The sequence below is a fragment of the Coregonus lavaretus genome (assembly GCF_964263955.1).
Source record: "Coregonus lavaretus genome assembly, chromosome: 17".
Taxonomy (NCBI): domain Eukaryota; kingdom Metazoa; phylum Chordata; class Actinopteri; order Salmoniformes; family Salmonidae; genus Coregonus; species Coregonus lavaretus.
Genome location: NC_140004.1, coordinates 482,242 through 499,493, shown reverse-complemented (window position 1 = coordinate 499,493; position 17,252 = coordinate 482,242). Strand labels below are relative to the sequence as shown.

The 17,252-nt window shown below is 42.8% G+C and overlaps 1 protein-coding gene across 3 annotated transcripts in view; it reads right to left on the bottom strand.

Moving 5' to 3' along the window:
• Positions 1-2,729: 2,729 nt before the first annotated feature.
• Positions 2,730-17,252, bottom strand: part of LOC311144275 (far upstream element-binding protein 3-like) — a 78,363-nt gene continuing 63,840 nt past the window's right edge. The window contains exons 14-18 of one of the 3 annotated variants that reach the window (XR_014614495.1): positions 13,738-13,808; positions 13,555-13,640; positions 10,611-10,732; positions 4,055-4,401; positions 2,730-3,451 (exon numbers count right to left, since the gene is read on the bottom strand). Coding sequence is in view for 2 of the 3 variants with exons in the window: in XM_084180288.1 (XP_084036414.1) it covers positions 4,393-4,401; positions 10,611-10,732; positions 11,153-11,221; positions 13,555-13,640; positions 13,738-13,808 (357 nt within the window). In the remaining variant the exon portion in view is untranslated. Of the gene's footprint in view, positions 4,402-10,610; positions 10,733-11,152; positions 11,222-13,554; positions 13,641-13,737; positions 13,809-17,252 lie in introns of all 3 variants that reach the window. The other 2 variants (XM_084180288.1, XM_084180289.1) reach the window with 2 other exon arrangements.

Below are 17,252 nucleotides of genomic sequence, written 5' to 3'. Positions count from 1 at the left end.
ATTTTAATCCATGACGGCGTAGTGTGTTGCTAATGGTTTTCTTTGAGACTGTGGTCCCAGCTCTCTTCAGGTCATTGACCAGGTCCTGCCGTGTAGTTCTGGGCTGATCCCTCACCTTCCTCATGATCATTGATGCCCCACGAGGTGAGATCTTGCATGGAGCCCCAGACTGAGGGTGATTGACCATTATCTTGAATTTCTTCAATTTTCTAATAATTGCGCCAACAGTTGTTGCCTTCTCACCAAGCTGCTTGCCTATTGTCCTGTAGCCCATCCCAGCCTTGTGCAGGTCTACAATTTTATCCCTGATGTCCTTACACAGCTCTCTGGTCTTGGCCATTGTGGAGAGGTTGGAGTCTGTTTGATTGAGTGTGTGGACAGGTGTCTTTTATACAGGTAACGAGTTCATACAGGTGCTGTTAATACAGGTAATAAGTGGAGAACAGGAGGGCTTCTTAAAGAAAAACTAACAGGTCTGTGAGAGACGGAATTCTTACTGGTTGGTAGGTGATCAAATACTTATGTCATGCAATAAAATGCAAATTAATTACTTAAAAATCATACAATGTGATTTTCTGGATTTTTGTTTTAGATTCCGTCTCTCACAGTTGAAGTGTACCTATGATAAAAATGACAGACCTCTACATGGTTTGTAAGTAGGAAAACCTGCAAAATCGGCAGTGTATCAAATACTTGTTCTCCCCACTGTAAATAAGGTATTTCTAAAAAATAAAAAAAATATCCTCAGTTGCAACACTCACTACCGAGTCCCAAACTGCCTCTGGAAGCAACGTCAGCAAAAGAACTGTTCGTCGGGACCTTCATGAAATGGGTTTCCAAGCATAAGATCACCATGCGCAATGCCAAGCGTCTGCTGGAGTGGGGTAAAGCTCGCCGCCATTGGACTTTGGAGCAGTGGAAACGCATTCTCTGGAGTGATGAATCTGTGTTTGGCGGATGCCAGTTGCATAGTGGCCACTGTAAAGTTTGGTGGAGGAGGAATAATGGTCTGGGGCTGTTTTTCATGGTTCGGACTAGGCCCCTTAGTTCCAGTAAAGGGAGATCTTAACCCTACAACATACAATGACATTCTAGACGATTCTGTGCTTCCAACTTTGTGGCAACAGTTTGAGCAAGGCCCTTTCCTGTTTCAGCATGACAATGCCCCCTTGCACAAAGCAAGGTCCATACAGAAATGGTTTGTCTAGATCGGTGTGGAAGAAGTTGACTGGCCTGCACAGAGCCCTGACCTGAACCCAATCGCTAGGCCACTGAACCCAATCGAACACCTTTGGGATGAATTGGAACGCCAACCGTGAGCCAGGCCTAATCGCCCAACATCAGTGCCCAACACTCACTAATGCTCTTGCGGCTGAATGGAAGCAAGTTCCCGCAGCAATGTTCCAACATCTAGTGGAAAGCCTTCCCAGAAGAGTGGAGGCTGTTATATACAGTGCCTTCAGTAAGTATTCACACCCAATGACTTTTCCCACATGTTATGTTACAGACAGAATTTATAATGGATTAAATCAATATTTAATAGTATACACACACACACAATACCCCATAATGTCATTTAAAGTGGAATTATGTTTTTCAAAATTAATAAAAAGCGTTCAACCCCTTTGTTATTACTGTGTGTAATATTAGTGTTGACATTTTTTTGACTTTCATCTCAGTCAAGCAGTGAATTTTAAACACAGATTCAACCACAAAGACGACAGAGGTTTTCCAATGCCTAGGAAAGAAGGGCACCTATTTGTAGATGGGTCAAATTTTTTAAAGCAGACATTACATATCCATTTGAGCATAGTGAAGTTATTAATTACACTTTGGATGGTGTATCAATACACCCACTCACTACAAAGACACATGCGTCCTTCCTAAAAAGGCATCCTGGTTCAGTCTGCTTTCCATCAGACACTGGGAGATGAATTCACCTTTCAGCAGGACAATAACCTAAAACAGAAGGCCAAATCTACACTTGAGTTGCTTACCAAGACAGTGAATGTTCCTGGTCGAATTACAGTTTTGACTTAAATCTACTTGAAAATCTTTAATTTTTAATGGCAAATGTTGCACAATCCAGGTGTGGAAAGCTCTTAGAGACTTACCCATATTCTACAAAGTATGGACTCAGGGGTGTGAATACTTATGTAAATTAGATATTTCTGCATTTCATTATCAATAAATAAGCAACAAAACCATGTTTTCACTTAGTCATTATGGGGTATTGTGTGTAGATGGGTGAGAGAAAAAAATCTATTGAATCAATTTTGAATTCAGGCTGTCAATGGGTATGGATACTTTCTGAAGGCACTATGATGTTTTTTTGGGGACCCAGAGCGACCGGGGGCCCTAAGCGTCCGCTTATGCCCAGGGCCGGCCAAGTGCACTACTTTTGACCAGAGCCTTATGGTCAAAAGTAGTGCACTATGTAGGGAATAGGCTGGCATTTCGGACACACCCATTCTCTTTCGAAACACATGACCATCTGCCGCAATTCGACAGACTTCTACAACTTTTTTTGCTAATGTGTTTTAATGCACGAGGGAGTGAATGAGGGCATGCATTTCGCTAATTGATTAATTTAAGAATGACAGACCTGTAAACACATAACACTTATGCTTTTTTTTTTCTGGCAGAAAATGTGTCATTACATTTGCTGTCCACATCATCATGTCCTTTCATATCTGGAAAAAATAAAATAATGCTTCTGAAAGAAGAGGTAAATTCATACTCAATCTTGGAGTTTAGATTTAATTGAAGCAGGGTACACAGCAACAAAGAAAACGGGTAGGGAGATTGACAAATCATTATACTTCATACCGGTGCAGTTAACTTTTTAACAGTACAAAAATAAAGATTCTATATTTTCACCACAAAAGCTTTTGTGGCAAATTACTTTGAGTCAAAGAGTAGAGAAAGCATAGAAATAAACTAGTGAGAATATATATTGCCTCTATTCATGTTTATGGCATATAAAACTTTACACTTAAGGTATCTAAATCACACTGTATGCTACAGAACGATGAACTTGTTAGTCCAGTGATATGGCTCTCTGGGTATCTCTGCAGTTAAGCTAATTTGCCATTGAAAAGGCAGCAAACATTTCAAAACAGGAATGTGCTTTACAATAGCCCAAATGGTATCAACTGCCCCAGAAACAAAAAAATTACTCTACTTTTAAATACATCATTAGCTGTGCATATGAGAAAACATTTCTAAAAAAATCTGAGGATACAGTATGCCTTGTCATTAGAAAATATAGTAGAGACAGTAATCATGTAACAAATCATAGCATACATTCTTGCTCACACAAAAACAATCATGTTAGCGAGTAACAGAGTGTACTGGTTGGGATATTGTGGAAGCTAGCGGGTACACACTTACATTTGCCATACAAAAACAAGCATTTTTAACAAGTAGAATGAAAGAGAGGCTTAGCAGTCTTGAGCACAGAGCGTATACTGGGTTTATATTTGCACTTGGTGAGAGATGCAACATCAAATTTCGAAACATATTTACCATATTTGAGCAGTGAATACAGAAAATTGGGAGAGCATCCATGTGAAAACTACACAAACAATCCTTATTCAACAAATATACTTAAATACCCATGTACATAAGGATACTACATACATAAGATTAAATCAAACTCATAATAATAACCCCACTAACAGATCAATTTGATAAGCATTTATTACACTTAGGCTTAAACCTAAGATTTCTAATGTAGGAATAAGAACTCATATTTGTCAACATATTTGTCTCCAAACCGAAATGAGATATTGCACCTCCCTGAACAGAAAACAAAACAATAACACAGAAGAATAACAGGATTAAATAAGAAATTAGACACCATACCAGGAATTTAGTACAAAAGAAAACCTATTTTCCAACAATAATACATTACATTTCAATCTCTAAACATAAAACAATTTCTACGTAAAAACACAAATCAAAAGAAGCACAAACACATGCTTAAAACATTATAGTTCACAAAAACAAAAACTGCCATTACAATCAATACTCAAGACTGCTAAGCCAATACCATTTTATTGCTAAAACTAGACAAAATAGATTATACTGCATTTTGTTCAAAGCCACATCGATACATTTTAAGTTCAAGTTTGATAAAAAAAAAAAAATTGTTAATCTCAAGACCAGAGGGTATTCCAAATTGCCCAGTAAAATATCAGTTTTTTCAGGTAAAAAAAAAGAAAAAAATATGTTAATTATTTTTTGTTATTCTATAGCTAGTACATTACAAAAAGGAAAGGTAAGCCGCAAAGTGTTGAAAATATACTTTAGAAACCTCAATAGTACTGTTAATAGTTCTGTTTTCATCATCTCAATGATTCCAAAATCTTCATTAGATGGGCGTCCACTCTAATGCTCCTGAAAGATATTACAAAGAGGAAAATGTTATGTAGTTTACCATGCATAAATTCATGCAACAGCACGCACCAATGTAAACTTTTCAAGACTTGGCTTTAACATATACAGTGCCAAGAGGAAGCGGCGGCATTACAGAGGCAAGAAGGGGGGATCCTGGCGAGATTAAGGCAAAGGGAAAACCGGCCACCTCCCCTCCATTCTACTGGCCTCGATAATAAGACAGATGACCTCCGATTGCCGATTTGCTAACAACAGGACTCTCGAAACTGCAATATTCTTTGCTTTTCTGAAACATGGCTCTTGGACAAGATACCCCCCATGGATATCCAACTCAATGGATTCTCCATTCACTTGGCAGACAGGACAGTGGAGTCGGGGAAATCGAGGCGGGGAGGGGTTTGCCTCTACATCAACTCCAACTCCAGTGTGGTGGAAGTGTCGACCACTGTTCACCGGTCTTGGAATACCTGATGGTCAAATGCCGACCCTTCTACCCACCGAGGGAGTTTTCAGCTGTTATCGTGACTGTTGTATACATTCCACCTGAGGATAAGATAAATAACAAGCTGGCACTTAACGAACAACCAGAGGCTGCTTTTCTAGCTGCCTGCGATTTTAATTATGCGTCACTAAAACACGTGATGCTCAACTTTCATCAACATGTCTCCAACGCCACTAGGGGCGATAAAGTCCTAGACCACTGTTATTCTACCCACAAGCAAGCATACAAGGCCCTCCCTCGTCCGCCATTCGGCAAATCAGATCATGACTCCGTACTCCTGCTTATGAGAAGAAATTCAAACAGGAAGTACCCGTGACTCACTCCGTTGAGGAATGGTCACCAGAATAAGAGATTATGCTACAGGACTGCTTTACTAGAGCTGACTGGAATATGTTTCGAGACGCCGCCGATAACATTGACGAGCTAACCACCTCAGTTACTGGCTTCATTAGAAAATGTATTGGCGACGTTGTCCCCACGGTGAGGGTTCGCTGCTTCCCCAATCAAAAACCCTGGATTAACACGGAGGTTGGCGCTAAACTAAAGGACAGGGCTACCACACATAAAACTATCATAGACAACCCTGAGGCTACCACCGTGGACAGGAAAAAGTACAATAAGTCCCGCTATGACCTCCGCAGAGTCATCAAACGAGCAAAAGGACAATATAGGAATAAGGTCGAATCATATTACACAGGCTCCGACACCCGCTGTATGTGGCAGGGGCTACAGTCCATTACGGATTACAAAGGAAGACCCAACCGTGAGCTGCCCAACGATGCCTCTCTACCAGACAAACTCAATGCATTTTATGCACGCTTTGACAACAAAATCGTGCCGGGTGTGAGGGCCGTCACCGACCCAGAGGGTGATGTCGCACGCCGAGGCCGACGTGAAAAAGTTATTTAATCAGGTCAACACCCGCAAGGCCGCAGGGACCGACGGTATTCCAGGGCACGTTCTCAGAGCATGCGCAGAAAAGCTGGCAGGCATATTCACAGTAATACTCAACCTCTCCTTGTCCCAGTCTGTAATCCCCACGTTTTAAGATGACCAGCATCATTCCTGTCCACAAGAACTCTAAGGCTTCATGCCACAATGACTACCACCCTGTAGCACTAACTTCTGTAATCATTAAGTGCTTTGAGAGGCTGGTTATGGCACACATTAACTCCACCATCCCAGACCCACTCCAATTTGCATACTGCCCCAACAGATCCATAGATGACGCAATCTCAATTGCTCTCCACACTGCCCTCACCCACCTAGATATGAGGAATACGTATGTGAGAATGCTTTTCATTGACTACAGCTCAGCGTTCAACACCATTGTCCCCTCCAAGCTCATCACCAAGCTTAGGACTCTGGGTATGAACACCTCCCTCTGCAACTGGATACTGGACTTCCTGAAAGGCCAACCCCAGGTGGTGAAGGTAGGCAACATAACCTCCGCCATGCTGACCCTCAAGACAGGGGCCCCACAGGGGTATGTGCTTAGTCCCCTCCTGTACTCCCTCCTGTTCACCCACGACTGTGTGGCCACGCATGGCTCCAACACCATCATCAAGTTTGCTGACGACTCGACGGTGGGAGGCCTGATCACCGGCGAAGATGAGTCAGCCTACAGGGAGGAGGTCAGTGACCTGAACAACAACCTTTCCCTCAACGTCAGTAAGAGCAAGGAGCTGATCGTGGATTACAGGAAGGGGGGGGGGCGAGCACGCCCCCATCCACATCGACAGGGCCGCAGCGGAGCAGGTCTAGAGCGTCAAGTTCCTTGGTGTTCAAATCACTAAAGACTTAAAATGGCATGACAGCGCCTCTTCCCCCTCAGGAGGTTGAAAAAGTTTGGCATGGGGCCTCAAATCCTCAAAAAGTTCTACAGCATTGAAAGCATTTTGACTGGCTCATCACTGCCTGATATGGCAACAGCACCGCCCTCAATCCCATGGCGCTACATAGGGTGGTGCGGACAGCCCAGTACATAACTTGGGCCGAGCTCCCTGCCATCCAGGACATCAACATCAGGCGGTGTGGTAGGATGGCCTGGAAAATCGTTAAAGACTCCAACCACCCAAGCCATACACTATTCTCTCTGCTTCCGCACGGCAAGCGGTACCGGGTGTATCAAGTCTGGCACCAACAGGCTCTTGAACAGCTTCTATCCCCAAGCAATAAGACTGATAAATAGCTAACAAAATAGCTGCATGGACTATCAGAGTTAACCCTGTATCCTCACTGACCTTTAATTTTTGTCTCTATGCACAATCACAGGGCCCTACACACTCACTCATTCCATCATCTGCTCACTTTACCACAGGTGGACTCCAATCAACATGCACATACATTTATACTGACTCTACACACACCCACTCACATACAAGCTGCTGCTACTCTGTTTATCTTATATTCTGATGCCTAGTCACCTTACCCCTATACATATCTACAGTGCATTCGGAAAGTATTCAGACCCCTTCCCTTTTTCCACGAAAACAAGTTAATACATTTTTGCAAAGGTATAAAAATTAAAAAAACTGAAATAGCTTATTTACATAAGTATTCAGACCCCTTTGCTATGAGACTCAAAATTGAGCTCAGGTGCATCATGTTTCCATTGATCATTCTTGAGATGTTTCTACAACTTGATTGGAGTCCACCTGTGGTACATTCAATTGACTGGACATGATTTGGAAAGGCATACACCTGTCTATAGAAGGTCCCACAGTTGACAGCGCATGTCAGAGCAAAAACCAAGTCATGAGGTCGAAGGAATTCTCGAGGCACAGATCTGGGCAAGGGTACCAAAACATTTCTGCAGCATTGAAGGTCCCCAAGAACACAGTGGCCTCCATCATTCTTAAATGGAAGAAGTTTGGAACCACCAAGACTCTTCCTAGAGCTGGCCGCCCGGCCAAACTGAGCAATCGGGGGAGAAGGGCCTTGGTCAGGGATGTGACCATCTCTGCAGCACTCCACTAATCAGACCTTTATGGTAGAGTCGCCAGATGGAAGTCACTCCTCAGTAAAAGGCACATGACAGCCCGCTTGGAGTTTGCCAAAAGGCACCTAAATGACTCTCAAACCATGAGAAACAAGATTCTCTGGTCTGATGAAACCAAGATTGAACTATTTGGCTTGAATGCCAAGCGTCACGTCTGGAGGAAACCTGGCACAATTCCTACGGTGAAGCATGGTGGTGGCAGCATCATGCCGTGGGGATGTTTTTCAGCGGCAGGGACTGGGAGACTAGTCAGGAAAGAGGGAAAGAGGAACGGAGCGAAGTACAGAGAGATCCTTGATGAAAACCTGCTCCAGAGCACTCTGGACCACAGACTGGGGCGAAGGTACACCTTCCAACAGGACAACAACACTAAGCACACAGCCACGACAACGCAGGAGTGGCTTCAGGACAAGTCTCTGAATGTCCTTGAGTGGTCCAGCCAGAGCCCGGACTTGAACCCGATCTAACATCTCTGGAGAGACCTGAAAATAGCTGTGCAGCGACGCTCCCCATCCAACCTGACAGAGCTTGAGAGGATCTGTAGAGAAGCGTGATTCACCACTCTAGCCAACGCTTGGCATCGCGCATGGTGATCTTAGGCTTGTGTGCGGCTGCTCGGTCATGGAAACCCATTTCATGAAGCTCCCGACGGACAGTTCTTGTGCTGACTGTTCTTGTGCTGACGTTGCTTCCAGAGGCAGTTTGGAACTCGGTAGTGAGTGTTGCAACCGAGGACAGACTATTTTTAAGCTTGTGAGGCCTACCACTTCGCGGCTGAACCGTTGTTGCTCCTAGATGTTTCCACTTCACAATAAGAGCACTTACAGTTGAACGGGGTAGCTCTAGCAGGGAGCTAGACAGTGCCACGTTGAAAGTCACTGAGCTCTACAGTACGGCCCATTCTACTACCAATGTTTGTTTACGGAGATTACATGGCTGTGTGCTTGATTTCATACGCCTGTCAGCAACGGGTGTGGCTGAAATAGCCAAATCCACTAATTTGAAGGGGTGTCCACATACTTTTGTATCTGGGGAAGGGTATAAAACTATTTCTACATTTACATTTAAGTCATTTAGCAGACGCTCTTATCCAGAGCGACTTACAGTTAGTGAATACATATATATATATATTTTTTATACTGGCCCCCCGTGGGAATCGAACCCACAACCCTGGCGTTGCAAACGCCATGCTCTATCAACTGAGCTACATCCCTGCCGGCCATTCCCTCCCCTACCCTGGACGACGCTGGGCCAATTGTGCGCCGCCCACGAGATATTTCTAGAATGTTGGAAGTTTCCAAGAGAACAGTGGTCTCTATAATTGGAAAAGGGAAAAATATGGAACTACCCAAACTCTGCCTTGAGCTGGTCTCTGACCAAACTGAGTAACTGGACAAGGAGGACCTTGGTCAGGGAGATGACCAAGAACCCAATGAGCACTCTGACAGAACGACAGAGTTCATTGGCTGAGATGGGAGAACCTGCAAGAAGGACAACAGTCTCTACAGCACTTCACTAATCTGGGCTTTATGGGAGAGTGGCCAGACGGATGCCACTCCTGAGAAAAAGGCACATGACAGCACGTCCAGAGTTTGCAAAAAGGCACGTACGTGGTCTGATGAGACAAAAATTGAACTCTTTGGCCTGAATGCAAAGCACTATGTCTGGAGAAAACCAGGCACAGCCTATCACCCTTCAACACTATCCCTACCATGAAGCATGATGGTGGCAGCATCATTCTATGGGGATACTTTTCAATGGCAGGGACTTCAAGACTGGTAAGGATAGAGGGAACAATGAATGGACCCAAATACAAGCAAATCCTTGATGAGAACCTGCTTCAGAGTGCAAACGACCTTAGACTGGGAGGCGAAAATGTACGTTCCAAAAGGACAATGACCCCAAGCATACAGCCAAAGCAACTGCTGGAATGGCTTCAGAACAAGAATGTGAAAGTCCTTGAGTGGCCCAGCCAAAGCCCAGATTTGAATCCCATTGAAGCTGTTCACCGCCGCTCCCCATTTAACTTAAGAGTTTGAGAAAATCTGCAAGGAAGAATGGGAGAAAGTCCCCAAATCCAGATGTGCAAAGCTGATACAGACATACCAAAGACGACTCAAAGCTGTAATCACCGTTAAAGGTTTCTACAAAATATTGACTCAGGGGTGTGAATACTTATGTAAATGTGTAATTTCTGTATTTCATTTTCAATACATTTGCTAAAATGTCTAAAAACATGTTTTCACTTTGTCATTATGAGGTATTGTGTGTAGTCAATTTATTCCATTTTGAATTCAGGCTGTAACACAACAAAATGTGGAATAAGTCAAGGGGTATGAATACTTTCTGAAGGCACTGTATGTTTACAGGCAGAGCTGTTTAGAGGCAGAGCCAGCACTTTTAAGAGGCAGAGAGAGCTGTTTAGAGGCAGAAACAGAGCTATTTAAAGACCGAGGCAGAGACGGAGAGGTTTAGAAGCATAGCTGTTTAAAAGCAGAAAAAGCCGTTTAGAGAACGAGAAGCGAGAGACCGAGCTGTTTTGAGGCAGAAACAGAGCTGTTGAGAGAGAGGCATATACGAAGCTGTTTAGGTCATGTTTAGAGAAAGTTGTTTAGAGGCAGAGAGAGCTGTTTAGAGGCAAAGATCACAGTTTAGAGAGCTGTTTAAAGCCATTGTGAGTATACGTTTGGCTGTGTTGTACATTACCTGAAGACCTGGGCCCTGGGTTGCCTGTGCACCCGGCCAAAGGTACGCTCCCTGCTGCCTGTAATACTCTGCCACAGCCGCACTGTATTCTGGGAGTGAGCTCTGTTGCTGAGATGTCTGACCTTTTTGGGCACAAGCGTAAAGACATTGTGAGAAAACAGCATCAAATAACGCTATCACAATCCTAATTGTAACCTTGACTATGTCGAAAGACAACTGACCAAATGAATGAGCCTATGTTTCTTATAATAATCCTCCCATGCTTTGCTGTAGTCATGGACAATACTCTGAGCTTGGGTATTTTGGCCTGCAAACAGAAAGGGCCATTAAGGTGGACATGGAGAATCATAATCATTGCATTATCTGCAATGTCTTCTACTGGGGATATACTGCGCTAAAAGCTGAACCTCAAGCTTTGATGCAGTTGCACTAAATTGCATGTCACAGTAAAGCAAAGTTACTGGTAGCAAAACTCTGAATATTGCATTTGTTCGAAAAGTCATGTGGGTAAGACAGGTTTGGACTGTCTCACGAGCACTTGCCTAGCTTTTTATAATACTGCTCCCATGCTTTAGAGTAGTCCATCTGGCCTGCCTGGGGTCCATTGTGACCTGTACCCAAATAATACAACATTGTATTAAATATATGACAAATACCAGTGTATTTAAGATGGACTCTGTAACATTTGGGGATATTTTCTTGATATACACCCTTTGGCCCAAACCTGTCAGAAGTCACTTGATTCGGGAATAATAGTAAACTGTTATGTTTTTTAATTTTCCTCAGTCAATTTGCGACGGAGGAAAATGTTCCTTCTGTCAATTTTTTGTGTGTTATTTGTAGAACATTTCTGTTTCTCCTACGCAATTGGTTCAAGCCATAGTAGACTACCCCTTTCAATTGGTTTACAAGCAAAAGAGGAGTGGATGAACGCTAATGTGTACCTACTAGACCTGGTTCATTCTAGGGCTGCATGATTCATCCAATTCACATCGAAATTGCGATATTGACATGTGCAATATCCATCTCGCAAGAGGCTGTGTGCGATATTTTGAAACACCACTCAGCCGCGTGCAACATGTTTCTCCAGTTTACTCGTTGTTACTTATGATTCTTCAGATGCTCGAGTGGTCTCTCGCTGTCCTCTGGTTTCCACTAGTTACCACAACCACAGTCAAAATCGGCTATATTGTAAAAATTAATGAAAACAAATATTTGCTTTTTAGTCTTAATTTAAGGTTAGGCGTAAGGTTAGCAGTGTGGTTAAGGTCAGGGTTAGGTTTAAAATCAGATTTTAAGAAGATCAATTGTAGAAATAGGTGGGGTTTATGATTTTGTAGCTGTGGTAACTAGTGACCCTGTCCTCCTGCGCCCACTTCCAACACACACCAAGATCGCCCCCTGCCATTCAAGCAGGCAGTACAGCTCCTGACTGTCCAAAGTTATATTCACACTGTCCGCATGCTGTTCTTATATTAATGCATGCAGTATTGCAAACAGATATATCCAATTTAGGTGAAAACAATGCAGCTTTCCAATTGCTTCTTAATCTGCATCTACATGTTTTCTCCTATTACTTTGTGAATCTTACTCTCTGCAAAAAGCTTGTTAGTTGAGTTACTTTTTTTTTAGCAAGCTGTATCTAGCCGCTAATGCTAATTGGACTGAGCTAAACTAATTTTGTATTTATTTATCCCTTATTTTACCAGATAAATTGACTGAGAATACATTCTCATTTACAGCAACGACCTGGGGAATAGTTATAGGGGAGAGGAGGGGGATGAATGAGCCAATTGGAAAGCTGGGTATGATTAGGTGGCCATGATGGCCAGATTGGGAATTTAGCCAGGACACCAGGGTTAACACCCCTATTCTGACGATAAGTGCCATGGGCTCTTTAGTGACCAGAGTCAGGACACCCGTTTAACTTCCCATCCGAAAGACGGCACCCTACACAGGGAAATGTCCCCAATCACTGCCCTGGGGCATTGGGATATTTTATTTTAGACCAGAGGAAAGAGTGCCTCCTACTGGCCCTCCAACACCACTTCCAGCAGCATCTGGTCTCCCATCCAGGGACCAACCAGGACCAAACCTGCTCAGCTTCAGAAGCATGTCAGCAGTGGGATGCAGGGTGGTATGCTGCTGGCATAAAGCAACATGGCTAGCTCACAAACGTTAGCTAGCTAATACTGACTGGTACCAGTGGTGGTGTAGATCTGAATGTGCAACGACATGTTCTGAACGAAACTCCTCCTCCTTGGCTTTTTCATTCATTGTCATGCCAAACACTGTATTCCAAGTGCCCACTGTATTCCAAACATAGAACTAGAAAATGATATTTCCTTAAGTAAACGTGTGCTAGCTTTTTCTTGAAGTATGGTTGTGAACAAAAGTTGTCATGGGGTTTAAAAAGCTTTGTAGTAGTTGTAGTAGTAGTGGTGGTAGGCTAATGACTGCAGTAATTAACCAATCCTAACCTAAACCATTAAGGGGGAAATGCTAACCTGACCCAAGCTCAGCATCTAGGGGCAATTTCACCCTACAACTTCTACTTCACTGATTACTGAGCTGATGAAATACCCTGGACAAATCAAACTCTGACGATCTGCTTGTATGCATGTATGAGTCTTAACTTCTTACATTTGAGAGATATTTGTAAGACACTGAAATTAGCCAAATGTTGCAGAGTCCATCTTTATATGTCTATTTCATATAAACTCAGTGCAAAATTGTTTCAAAACTATGTTTAAGCTGAGGAAATATCGATATCAAGATATTCCTGTAGAGTTTTAGCCTGATGGAACCAGCCTGATCTCTGCGTAGAGATCAGGCTGGTTCCACCAGGCTAGCAGAGTTGATGTTAATTGCAAAATACAAGACAGGGTTGCCAAATGTTTACGGGCTGTGCTTATGACGAGATGTAGCGGAAAAGGTGACTTACTGGGGTCCTGCTGGCCTTGAGGCTGCCATGTTTGATAAGTAGTCCCCCATCCTCCTGTCATGAATGTCTGGGCTCCACTGCCACAACTTATCAAGACAGAAAGCAGACAGAGTTACAGCAACACAAAGAAAATGCATATAGTAGACAAAAAAACGACAGGGGCGAACAGAAAGTGTGACTTACCTTTGATGAGTTGCAGGGCCTTGAGAGAAAGGGCTAAACCCAAAATTACCGTTGCTCACTATTCCTGAGCCCTGAAAAAACCCAGATACATTCAACAGTGTTAAGCAAAGTAAATAACTCCAGGTTGAATTAGTTGAAATCAAGGCTGTATTTATTTAGTCGACTAACAGTTAATAATTAAAATGTTTAGACATTTCATGCAATTTGCCTAGGTTGCCCTGTTGACTAATTGAGACTTAGTCTTCTGACTTAACACTAGAACCGCGAGGCCTTTCAGCCGATAAGTATCCACTAGAGAATGTTGGCGGGTGGCGTCATTAGCATACGCCTGGCCTCGATGGACCCCCATTTCAGCCAATGACGGGTCAACATTCTAACAGTCTAATAAACTCATTTCATATACAGTGCATTCAGAACGTATTCAGACCCCTTGACTTTTTCCACATTTTGTTACGTTACAGCCTTATTCTAAAATGGAATAAAAATAAATCCTCATCAATCTACACACAATACCTTATGACAAAGCGCAACGTTTTTTTTTTTTTTTTTGCAAATGTATAAAAAACAAAATGTATAAATACCTTATTTACGTAAGTATTCAGACCCTTTGCTATGAGACTCGATAATTGATCTCAGGTGCATCCTGTTTCCATTGATCATCCTTGAAATGTTTATATACCTTGATTGGAATCCACCTGTGGTAAATTCAATTGATTGGACATGATTTGGAAAGGCACACATCTGTCTATAAGGTCCGACAGTTGACAATGCATGTCAGAGACAAGCCATGAGGTCGAAGGAATTGTCCGTAGAGCTCCGAGACAGGATTGTGTCGAGGCACAGATCTGGTGAAGGGTACCAAAAAATGTCTGCAGCATTGAAGGTACCCAAGAACACAGTGGCCTTCATCATTCTTAAATGGAAGAAGTTTGGAACCACCAAGACTCTTCCTAGAGCTGGCTGCCCGGCCAAACTGAGCAAACGGGGGAGAAGGGCCTTGATCAGGGAGGTGACCAAGAACCCGATGGTCACTCTGACAGAGTGCCAGAGTTCCTCTGTGGAGATGGGAGAACCTTCCAGAAGGACAACCATCTCTGCAGCACTCCACCAATCATGCATTTATGGTAGAGTGACCAGACGGAAACCACTCCTCAGTAAAAGGCACATGGCAGCCCGCTTGGAGTTTGCCAAAACGCACCTAAAGGACTCTCAGACCATGAGAAACAAGATTCATTGGCCTGAATACCAAGCGTCAAGTCTAGAGGAAACCTGGCACCATCCCTATGGTGAAGTATGGTGGTGGCAGCATCATGCTGTGGGGATGTTTTTCAGCGGCAGGGACTGGGAGACTAGCCGGGATAGCTCAGTTGGTAGAGCATGGCGCCTGCAAAGCCAGGGTTGTGGGTTCGTTTCCCACAGGGGGCCAGTATGAAAATGTATGCACTAACTGTAAGTCGCTCTGGATAAGAGCGTCTGCTAAATGACTAAAATGTAAAATGTAATGAACGGAGCAAAGTACTGAGAGATCCTTGATGAAAACCTGCTCCAGAGCACTCAGGACCTCAGACTGGGGCAAATGTTCACCTTCCAACAGGACAACTACCCTAAGCACACAGCCAAGACAACGCAGGAGTGGCTTCGGGACAAGTCTCTGAATGTCCTTGAGAGGTCCAGCCAGAGCCCGGACTTGAACCTGATCGAACATCTCTGGAGAGACCTGAAAATAGCTGTGCAGCGACGCTCCACATCCAACCTGACAAAGCTTGAGATGATCTGAAGAGAAGAATGGGAGAAACTCCCCAAATACAGGTGTGCCAAGCTTGTAGCATCATACCCAAGAAGACTCGAGGCTGTAATCGCTGCCAAATGTGCTTCAACAGAGAACTGAGTAAAGGGTCTCAATACTTAAATAAATGTGACATTTCAGTTTTCAAAAAATCTGTTTTTGCTTTGTCATAATGGAGTACTGTGCGTAGATTGATGAGAACAAAATAAAAAAAATCATCAATTTTAGAATAAGGCTGTAACGTATCAAAATGTGGAAAAAGTCAGGGGTCTGAATACTTTCCGAATGCACTGTATGCTATCAGAAGAACAATCATTTGTTTGTGTTTATGAAGGTTTTTGGTTTAAAAAAACTAAAAACCACTAGTTCAAGAGTTAAATCCATCAAAGAAATCCGTTATAATTTAGTTTGGCAGGTCTAAAGAAACATTGTTGAAATAAGAAAATGTATTTAAAAAATCCACAGCATATTTTAAGTAGATTATGTTACTAGTCCTTGCTTAGTAGCCTGAGCAATGCTGTCGTGTGAGTGCTCATGTGCTGAACGCATGGACAGTGCGGTTATTCTTGGAAAAAGTGATGTTTGGAAATAGAGCTACACCTCTTGAATATTGAGAGTTATTTGACAAAGGTAAGTGTCATAGAATCTGCAGAATATGCTCTCTGATACCATCTAGAATAAGTTACCTGCATGTGACTCTAGAGGAGGATTTGATAAAGTGGTGCTCCTTTCCCTGCCTCTGTCAATTCCAAGCTGCACCCATCTCTTCATGTACAATTTGACAACTGATAATATTGTCACTCAGACTATTGTCAATTTAATCTTGTCTTTAGGCTCTCTCTTATTAAGTGTGAAATTAGTTTTGGTTTTGTTTAGGTGTAGTTTTAAATGGGACAGCTGCGCAGGATGTCTGGCATCGTTCGCTCATCAACTCGGATAGAGTCAAGGATATGTTTTGCATTATTCTAAAGGCCTACTGCAACATGTAGCATGTTTCCCGTACAACATATTTGATTAGTAATAGAGTTATAGTAAATAATACAGTCCAGTAACAACATCTTTATACAAAGAAAAACTTAAGAGAATGATATCAACCAGCAAGGCGCGCAGTCAAATTACTTGCTATAAACATGAGCGCCAACGCTGATAAATAGGCATAACACAAATGTAAAGAATCAATAGCATAAAGAAATAGTCGTGAAAATATATTTTCATGACAAGATATGAAAACAAGTAATTTATTGATTGTATCGGACCCTGTACCTGTGCCGTAACGCATGAATCAATCTCATCTCCTCTATGCTCTCGATTTCACAGTCACAATGGACACAATTCTTCATCATCCCACTATTGTTCTATATGAAGTCACCTCTTCACCCTCTTTATCTTTCATTATAGCCCAATTTAAATTCAACTGTGAAGTAATGTGCACAATTATCAGTTTCTATCGTCCATGCATTCAGTGAGGAGAGAAAGACGTTAGCGCCTGGCTAAGTACCAACGTCCTACAGCGCATTTGTCTTGGCCCGTTAAGGTCTTACTTTTCTGTTTGTGATTAAAGAATTCTGACAACTGAGCAATGTAAAATACAAACATTTAGGAAAAGTCAGGGAAGGAGCAGGACGTAGCATTTTTGACACTTTTTTTGGGGTACAGAATCAAACGTCAGTGGCCATTGGCCTACGGCAGTTCTAGTGTTAAAGGCACTTGACTTGGGGGAACTTTTTCA